General features: G+C 37.5%; 1 protein-coding gene across 1 annotated transcript; it reads right to left on the bottom strand.

The window, feature by feature from the left end:
• Window positions 1-282: 282 nt before the first annotated feature.
• On the bottom strand, window positions 283-780 carry LOC138365379 (carboxypeptidase B-like). Its single transcript, XM_069325691.1, has one exon. It carries the CDS (start codon window positions 778-780, stop codon window positions 283-285), a length of 498 nt encoding a protein of 165 aa, XP_069181792.1.
• Between the last annotated feature and the right edge of the window lie 10,153 nt (window positions 781-10,933).

Raw genomic sequence — 10,933 nt, 5'->3', positions numbered from 1 at the left:
AAACATATATTCATGTAAATAACTACAACATCAAGTGGAACATCATTATATAAAAAGACCGGTTGTTACATTAGCTAAATACCTGCCTACTGTTGTAAATTTATTTGTTAGACTTGTCTAATAGCAGTTTAAATAAAAACAGGTAGATTTTTTTATTGTTTTATTTTAGGATTTAAAATTCAGATTTAGGAATTACTTACATAAATAATGTTGGTTCCAGGAGTAACTCCTGCCTTAGTACCAACCATATGCCATATGTACCAACTATACATATGGCTGCTACTAAGGATTGGTACAGTGACCCGTGTTAGTAATATGACGGACCATGCACATGATACCGGCAGTGGTCTCCATCAGAGTGCTGCTAATATTACTCTCTGAATGAAGAAGTCCATATCTCCCTTTATAAGGGAGATCAATGGTATATATGAACCTATTCTGTGCCTCGGGTGCCAAGTCTTCAGAGGTTAGACCGTACAGTGGTCCTGATTGGCCTATCTCATAATTGATATGTCCACGAGACGTATAGCTCACGGCATGAACAAATACCATAGCCAGAACTTCGTGTTCATGGATGTTTGCTGGAGGAATGTCATTCCGCAACACAGGATAAACGATAGACTGGCCATAGCCTCGGAAAGCTATGAACAGGTCAATGCCACCCACTGTTTCCATGATTGCTTGGAGACCTCGGGTTTCTGGTTCAGTGAAGGGTGTGACGCCTTTGTAAGTCTCACTACAAGGGTCGAATGGAGTGCTGAAGCTCCATTCCAAGTCCATGTCACGGATCAGGCTCACTCCTTTGCACCCTCTATCAAGGTGGGTCTGGCGATTCTTTCTCCACAGCCTAGAGTAAACAATAATGTTAGAATCATGACAATGAATTTTTTTTTAAAAACTAAAAGGTTGGTATTATTTCCCATAATAAACTGCTATATGTATTATCTCATTACTAGTCACGACTTGGGATACACACGCTTCTGGGCAATAATGTGCAGAGTGTATTGTAAAACTGCAGGGGTCTTTATGACCCCTGCAGTTTTACAATACTTCTGCACTGTGTCTTCTGTCTTCACTGTGCGAGGTTGTGTGGCATGAACACTGCACGGTGTTGCATATCGTGTACACTGTTGACTGACCTGGCACTCTCGGAGGTGAAGGAGTAATGATAGCCGTCCGGGTTGACGACAGGCACGATGTACCACTCCGTCCTCTTCAGCAGGTCTCGCCAAGAATCGTCTGTAATCAGAAGGTTCAGGATATACAGAGAGACGGCAGGAGAGATCCATTCACGAGCATGGATACCTGGAACAACGGGATAGAGATTGGGAAATAATTGGCTATTATTTTATATTGTCACTTATCATTATTAACTCTATTATCTTACTTATAATTGTTATATACGCAATATGTTATATACACTGTATTGCTAACTCTATTGGCTATTCAGGACGAACAAGCTCCTCTCTCTTACCAGCTTCGATCCAGATCTTTGTCTTGGGTTCATCGGAGAATGGATCTGTGACTTTAATCACCAGGACTTGGCGCCCCTCCTCCGTGGTGGCTGCCGTTAGCACCTGCACGAAGCAGCCTCCCATTTCCTTCACCCAGTTTATGAACTTCTCGACGTCTGCCGTATTGTGGTAGACGTTCCAATCCATCGGATGTTCTGTGGGATTCGTTGGGTTATAATATAAAAAACTGTAAACCTTATGCAATATATCATTAACAACATATAGTATGAGGTATTAAAATCTATTGTTCTAGTTTTGTTTAAATTTATGACAATAAGAAAGAGGATTTCCACAGTTTCTTAGCAAACATCTTACATATACGTGAAATATATGGACAGTGTAAATTCTACTAAATCAATCAAATTTATTTATATTCTCAATCATATGCAAATTGGGTATTTGAGCGAGCATGTATTTACCTCTGTTGTTTTTGGTTGTCTCCATAAAAATCCGCTCCTGCTGCACCAGACTCATCACATCCTCCACCTCCACCCAGTACCTCATCTCTGAGGACTCCAGCACCTGCTGTACCAACGTACTCCTACAGGTCGAGCTTACCAGAATCTACAAAGATGACGCATGATTATGAGTGGCCCTCCAATATACTATAAATTACAAAACCACACACATGAAAATGAAGCAACGACAACGTTTCGGCCAAGTATATACACAATTCATGCAAGAAAGTTGTCTGACAGCAAACAGTTCACTTACCTGGGCGTGGGTTGTATTGTCGCCCCAAATATCGAAGTAACCGCCGTTTTCTAGTTCCCGGATCACATCGTTATTTTTTAACACGTCAACACTCCACATCTGTCCACAAACAACATGTTAGATAAAACCTCTACATTTTTGTGGTATTGTGTGCCACAACCCACCACAGTTCCCGACTTCACGGGTACCTATATACTGTTAGATACAAATCTAACTGATGTTAGACAAATCCCAAAGGTTTTCATATAAAAGAAAGATTAATCAATTTACATGGAAATATATGTCTGCTGAGACTGATGGATGCCCACTACTCTCGTAAAAGAAAAGTAAACTTCAGTATGCATTTAAAATTGTTTCGCATAAATAATGCCTTACGTTGTTGAAAGAATGACACTTAAAATTCAAAACCAATAGACACTATTAATGGCGTAAATCACGAAGTAATTACCACGAGATAAATAATGAAAGAAACTCACCTGAATGCTTGCATCGCCCTGGACGAGCGTAGCCAAACACAGGCAAAACACAGGCAAAACAGGCAGCATCTTGGAATACAACAAGCACTGCGGAGACACAAGTACTTAAACCTTTAATCCTTGGTGACACTAAGACACAGAAGCACAAGATGCGAGATTATGCTTCCAGTCGCAGCTTATATTGGCCGGTAAAGGTGAGATTGTAGGGACAGGTGTAATTGGTCCTGCTAGAGTAACGGGTAACATGATTAAAGTATTCAATTTACTGAGAGGGGTATAACAAAAGGAATATAAAAAAGCTGTAAATATAAGAGCAGTTAGTAAATTGGATAAAGTTTGATTTAGAAAATACCTGGGTAAATAGTGGTTTAGAAATGTGATAGTAGATTTCAGGAAAAAATTATCATACCGGATATTGGATCGCTGCAGTGTTTTATATATGAATTTGAATTATACATGAATCAACATCTATTACGTTAATAGTTATGTCTTTAGTAGATTAAACACACTATTTCAAAACCAGTATTTTCGTGTGATTTTCCTGTGTCTATCTTTCCCAATTTATATCCATTGTTTCTTGTTTCAGTTGGTACTGATGTTTTAATATCTTTGTATGCTCATTTCCAATATGTATAAAAACAAAATAATGAAAAAAACTTAAAAAGGAATGTATTCCACCATACGAGGCCGCTCTTATTTATATTCAACAAAACTCGTTCATATTATATATCTAATCTAAGAACATCAGATCATACATATACAAAAATCGGTAAGTAGGGAAATTAACAGGAAAGAAGACTCACTATCACTTCAAGTTTATCTAAATAGGGTTTTGAAATGGTCAAAAGATTAGCAGATGCAGTTTTATGCTGATAAATGTAAAGTTCTGAGGCTAGGTAATGATGATAAATTTACAAGTACGAGCTAGACGGTGTTGAGATTGCGAAGTTTGATTGCGAAAGGGATCTGGGTGTTACGATTAGTAAGAATTTAAAACCAAATTATCAATGCATGAATGTTCGAAATGAGGTAAATAGGACACTGGGATTTATTAATCGAAGCGTTAGTAACAAGACACCTGGTATTGTTCTTCAGTAATATCTTGCTCTGGTTAGGGCCCCATTTAGATTATTCAGTTCAGTTTTGGTCGCCGTACTATAGAATGGATATAACATAAGAACAAGGCAACTGCAGAAGGCCTATATGAGGCAGCTCCTATTTATAACCACCCAATCCCACTCATATACATGTCCAACCCATGCTTGAAACAATCGAGGGATCCCACCTCCACATTGAAAATAAGAACAAAGGCAACTACAGAAGGTCTATTGGCCCATACGAGGCAGCTCCTATTTATAACCACCCAATCCCACTCATATACATGTCCAACCCATGCTTGAAACAATCGAGGGACCCCACCTCCACCACGTTACACGGCAATTGGTTCCACAAATCAACAACCCTGTTACTGAACCAGTATTTACCCAAGTCTTTCCTAAATCTAAACTTGTCCAATTTATACCCATTGTTTCGTGTTCTGTCTTGTGTTGATATTTTTAATACCCTATTAATATCCTCCCTGTTATGTCCATTCATCCACTTGTAAACTTCTATCATGTCACCCCTAACTCTTCGCCTTTCCAGTGAATGCAACTTAAGCTTGGTTAATCTTTCTTCATATGAAAGATTTCTAATTTGGGGAATTAACTTAGTCATCCTACGTTGGACACGTTCAAGTGAATTCATCAATCAATTTATTTTTTATGAAATGGGAGACATCTCCAGTCACGCAGGGTGCAGTCGCACCTCAACAGATCTTCAGTATCATCTATTGGTACTAATAATGGCTCAAAAGGGCCACCACTTATGGGCTATTCATGCCCGTGCCACCTTTTGGGTGGCTTAATCTTGATGGCATTATAGGTGGCATCAATCAATCAATTTATTTTCACTTGAGAATGAACCATGCGTTGAGGAGAACCATGAGAATGAGGAGTGCGTTCGCAGCAGGTTTTCTTTTAAACATGTCTCATTGAATATGGCCGCAGATTCAGTATTTACTATCATCTGGTTTAGGGCTTCTATCCCTCTAATTATTTTCCTAGCATCAGAGCTTAGCTGAAAGAGGAGTTCTCAAAAAACTCATTTTCGTTATTTCAAGGTGAATAAAAATAGTTAATTACTATAGAATGTATTACACTTATTTATACAAATTGCACAAAGTTTCGAACCACTATGGTTCATTCTCAAGTGAAAATAAATTGATTGATGCCACCTAAAATGCCATCATGATTAAGCCACGCAAAAGGTGGCACGGGCATGAATAGCCCATAAGTGGTGGCCCTTTTGAGCCACCACTTGAGCTCAAGTGGTGGCTCAATATATATATATATATATATATATATATATATATATATATATATATATATATATATATATATATATATTATATATATATATATATATATATATATATATATATATATATATATATATATATATATATATATATATATATATATATATATATAGTGTGTGTGTGCTAAATGACAGTGGTCCCAGGACAGAGCCTGGGGCACTCCAGTTACACTTACATCTTTTTTCCATTTTGAATTAACACCATTTACACTACCACTCTATTTCTTTAGTTATAGCTATACCCTAATCTATGTTTATAAAGCACTCTTAATACCGTGAGACTCTATCTTTTTAATCAGTCTTTCATGTGGCACTGTATCAGTCTTTGCTAAAGGCAAGGTACGCACTTCACAACTGCCTTAACTTAGCTTGAATAAAATGATGAAATTTTTTTTAAACATGAATGGCCATATGTTAAACCATGTTGTGAATCATTTATTAATTTATATTTTCTACATGAAGACGAATGGTATTTGCATATCAATTCTAGTAATTTTCCTACAATAGACGTTAGGCTAATTGGCCGATAGTTTTACGCAAGTGATCAATCTCTTTTCTTAAAAAAAAAATGTCACCTCTTTAGCAACCTTCCATGACTCCGGCACTCTGTCTGACAAATGATTTATTAAATATGGTAGACTGGCTCGAAAAGCTCCCTTTTGCATTTTTTAAACACCCTGAATAGGTCCATTAAAAGTTCTTCGTCCGTCACTGGGGATTTGTTTGGTTTGAGTTCCCTATTTCCTCAATAACATCCTCAATGGTAACAGCTAAACTAGTCAACCTATCCTCGTCCCAACACACATAGACTTGTTTGGCTGAAGGCATAGTTTTAAGTTCCTCTTTAGTAAATACAGAGATAAAATATATATTAAAAATACTACTCATCGCTTTGTCATTATCTGTTATCTGACCAATGTTAACTTTTAATGGACCTATCCTCTCACTAATCTTTGTTCGAATTAACTGAAAAAAACTTTAGGATTTGTCTTTGCTTGCCCTGCTATGGGAACTTCGTAATTTTTTTTTTCCCCCGTTATCTCTGTTTTTTAAGGTGCATGTGGAGACTTTTCCAAATATTAAATATAGTAAAAAAAATTTCCCGTTATTTGGCATCAGCGTCGTAAAAAATTCATCCCTATATGTTAAGAAATGGATTTCTTACGAATTTTTTTTTAAATGCGTGCGCGAAGAGCAGCTGCCAGTAGTGGTAACACCTCCTTCATTTTGCTTCTTAGACTCCTACTGTTTGTGTGAAATATACCCTAATTATATTGTTAATATACCTGACTGAATTATGATAAAATAGAAGATAGCATATTTGTTACAAACGGCCGTTAGCAAAACCACGTTGTGAGTCATTAATTATTCTTTTTTCAAGATGCAGAGGAATGGCTTTTGCAATTGTCGATTCAAGCAATTTTCCAAAAATAGACGTTAGGCTAATTGGGCAATTGCTGGAAGAAAGGAACGCCAGAAACGCTGCGCGTGCTAGTTGCTTTACAAGACTGTAATTACCATATTTGTATCCTAACATTCCTTATGTACATTCTTGTATATGCAAAATTTAATAAATAAATAAATAAAGTGATATATCTTCTTTTTCGCAAAATGGTTCAATCCACGATTCCGGCACTGAATAGCAATATGCCAGAAATGGCCCTCATCTTTTCCCTTAAGCCACAGAATGGAAGTGAGGGAATTCGATTCTTTTTAAATGAAGAATAGTTACTGTTGGTTTGAGAAAGCAAATATTGAAATGGAAAATTTGAAACTTTCCATATACTTTATTGTAAAGGTACACTTCTACTTATGTGCAGTGGCTAAAGAAAAGATAACTTGAGCTTCAAACTAATTTTGATACACTATTATAAAGTCAAGTACATAAATATTAAACATATATTCATGTAAATAACTACAACATCAAGTGGAACATCATTATATAAAAAGACCGGTTGTTACATTAGCTAAATACCTGCCTACTGTTGTAAATTTATTTGTTAGACTTGTCTAATAGCAGTTTAAATAAAAACAGGAAGATTTTTTTATTGTTTTATTTTAGGATTTAAAATTCAGATTTAGGAATTACTTACATAAATAATGTTGATTCCAGGAGTAACTCCTGCCTTAGTACCAACCATATGCCATATGTACCAACTATACATATGGCTGCTACTAAGGATTGGTACAGTGACCCGTGTTAGTAATATGACGGACCATGCACATGATACCGGCAGTGGTCTCCATCAGAGTGCTGCTAATATTACTCTCTGAATGAAGAAGTCCATATCTCCCTTTATAAGGGAGATCAATGGTATATATGAACCTATTCTGTGCCTCGGGTGCCAAGTCTTCAGAGGTTAGACCGTACAGTGGTCCTGATTGGCCTATCTCATAATTGATATGTCCACGAGACGTATAGCTCACGGCATGAACAAATACCATAGCCAGAACTTCGTGTTCATGGATGTTTGCTGGAGGAATGTCATTCCGCAACACAGGATAAACGATAGACTGGCCATAGCCTCGGAAAGCTATGAACAGGTCAATGCCACCCACTGTTTCCATGATTGCTTGGAGACCTCGGGTTTCTGGTTCAGTGAAGGGTGTGACGCCTTTGTAAGTCTCACTACAAGGGTCGAATGGAGTGCTGAAGCTCCATTCCAAGTCCATGTCACGGATCAGGCTCACTCCTTTGCACCCTCTATCAAGGTGGGTCTGGCGATTCTTTCTCCACAGCCTAGAGTAAACAATAATGTTAGAATCATGACAATGAATTTTTTTTTTAAAAACTAAAAGGTTGGTATTATTTCCCATAATAAACTGCTATATGTATTATCTCATTACTAGTCACGACTTGGGATACACACGCTTCTGGGCAATAATGTGCAGAGTGTATTGTAAAACTGCAGGGGTCTTTATGACCCCTGCAGTTTTACAATACTTCTGCACTGTGTCTTCTGTCTTCACTGTGCGAGGTTGTGTGGCATGAACACTGCACGGTGTTGCATATCGTGTACACTGTTGACTGACCTGGCACTCTCGGAGGTGAAGGAGTAATGATAGCCGTCCGGGTTGACGACAAGCACGATGTACCACTCCGTCCTCTTCAGCAGGTCTCGCCAAGAATCGTCTGTAATCAGAAGGTTCAGGATATACAGAGAGACGGCAGGAGAGATCCATTCACGAGCATGGATACCTGGAACAACGGGATAGAGATTGGGAAATAATTAGCTATTATTTTATATTGTCACTTATCATTATTAACTCTATTATCTTACTTATAATTGTTATATACGCAATATGTTATATACACTGTATTGCTAACTCTATTGGCTATTCAGGACGAACAAGCTCCTCTCTCTTACCAGCTTCGATCCAGATCTTTGTCTTGGGTTCATCGGAGAATGGATCTGTGACTTTAATCACCAGGACTTGGCGCCCCTCCTCCGTGGTGGCTGCCGTTAGCACCTGCACGAAGCAGCCTCCCATTTCCTTCACCCAGTTCATGAACTTCTCGACGTCTGCCGTATTGTGGTAGACGTTCCAATCCATCGGATGTTCTGTGGGATTCGTTGGGTTATAATATAAAAAACTGTAAACCTTATGCAATATATCATTAACAACATATAGTATGAGGTATTAAAATCTATTGTTCTAGTTTTGTTTAAATTTATGACAATAAGAAAGAGGATTTCCACAGTTTCTTAGCAAACATCTTACATATACGTGAAATATATGGACAGTGTAAATTCTACTAAATCAATCAAATTTATTTATATTCTCAATCATATGCAAATTGGGTATTTGAGCGAGCATGTATTTACCTCTGTTGTTTTTGGTTGTCTCCATAAAAATCCGCTCCTGCTGCACCAGACTCATCACATCCTCCACCTCCACCCAGTACCTCATCTCTGAGGACTCCAGCACCTGCTGTACCAACGTACTCCTACAGGTCGAGCTTACCAGAATCTACAAAGATGACGCATGATTATGAGTGGCCCTCCAATATACTATAAATTACAAAACCACACACATGAAAATGAAGCAACGACAACGTTTCGGCCAAGTATATACACAATTCATGCAAGAAAGTTGTCTGACAGCAAACAGTTCACTTACCTGGGCGTGGGTTGTATTGTCGCCCCAAATATCGAAGTAACCGCCGTTTTCTAGTTCCCGGATCACATCGTTATTTTTTAACACGTCAACACTCCACATCTGTCCACAAACAACATGTTAGATGAAACCTCTACATTTTTGTGGTATTGTGTGCCACAACCCACCAGTTCCCGACTTCACGGGTACCTATATACTGTTAGATACAAATCTAACTGATGTTAGACAAATCCCAAAGGTTTTCATATAAAAGAAAGATTAATCAATTTACATGGAAATATATGTCTGCTGAGACTAATGGATGCCCACTACTCTCGTAAAAGAAAAGTAAACTTCAGTATGCATTTAAAATTGTTTCGCATAAATAATGCCTTACGTTGTTGAAAGAATGACACTTAAAATTCAAAACCAATAGACACTATTAATGGCGTAAATCACGAAGTAATTACCACGAGATAAATAATGAAAGAAACTCACCTGAATGCTTGCATCGCCCTGGACGAGCGTAGCCAAACACAGGCAAAACACAGGCAAAACAGGCAGCATCTTGGAATACAACAAGCACTGCGGAGACACAAGTACTTAAACCTTTAATCCTTGGTGACACTAAGACACAGAAGCACAAGATGCGAGATTATGCTTCCAGTCGCAGCTTATATTGGCCGGTAAAGGTGAGATTGTAGGGACAGGTGTAATTGGTCCCGCTAGAGTAACGGGTAACATGATTAAAGTATTCAATTTACTGAGAGGGGTATAACAAAAGGAATATAAAAAAGCTGTAAATATAAGAGCAGTTAGTAAATTGGATAAAGTTTGATTTAGAAAATACCTGGGTAAATAGTGGTTTAGAAATGTGATAGTAGATTTCAGGAAAAAATTATCATACCGGATATTGGATCGCTGCAGTGTTTTATATATGAATTTGAATTATACATGAATCAACATCTATTACGTTAATAGTTATGTCTTTAGTAGATTAAACACACTATTTCAAAACCAGTATTTTCGTGTGATTTTCCTGTGTCTATCTTTCCCAATTTATATCCATTGTTTCTTGTTTCAGTTGGTACTGATGTTTTAATATCTTTGTATGCTCATTTCCAATATGTATAAAAACAAAATAATGAAAAAAACTTAAAAAGGAATGTATTCCACCATACGAGGCCGCTCTTATTTATATTCAACAAAACTCGTTCATATTATATATCTAATCTAAGAACATCAGATCATACATATACAAAAATCGGTAAGTAGGGAAATTAACAGGAAAGAAGACTCACTATCACTTCAAGTTTATCTAAATAGGGTTTTGAAATGGTCAAAAGATTAGCAGATGCAGTTTTATGCTGATAAATGTAAAGTTCTGAGGCTAGGTAATGATGATAAATTTACAAGTACGAGCTAGACGGTGTTGAGATTGCGAAGTTTGATTGCGAAAGGGATCTGGGTGTTACGATTAGTAAGAATTTAAAACCAAATTATCAATGCATGAATGTTCGAAATGAGGTAAATAGGACACTGGGATTTATTAATCGAAGCGTTAGTAACAAGACACCTGGTATTGTTCTTCAGTAATATCTTGCTCTGGTTAGGGCCCCATTTAGATTATTCAGTTCAGTTTTGGTCGCCGTACTATAGAATGGATATAACATAAGAACAAGGCAACTGCAGAAGGCCTATACGAGGCAGCTC

This window comes from Procambarus clarkii, chromosome 16, assembly GCF_040958095.1.
Source record: "Procambarus clarkii isolate CNS0578487 chromosome 16, FALCON_Pclarkii_2.0, whole genome shotgun sequence".
Lineage (NCBI taxonomy): Eukaryota > Metazoa > Arthropoda > Malacostraca > Decapoda > Cambaridae > Procambarus > Procambarus clarkii.
This window is presented reverse-complemented; position numbering and strand designations above follow the sequence as displayed.

Bases quoted from the DNA above. Each gene is read 5' to 3' on its own strand.
- LOC138365379 (XM_069325691.1), bottom strand. From the start codon at position 780: ATGGACTTGGAATGGAGCTTCAGCACTCCATTCGACCCTTGTAGTGAG.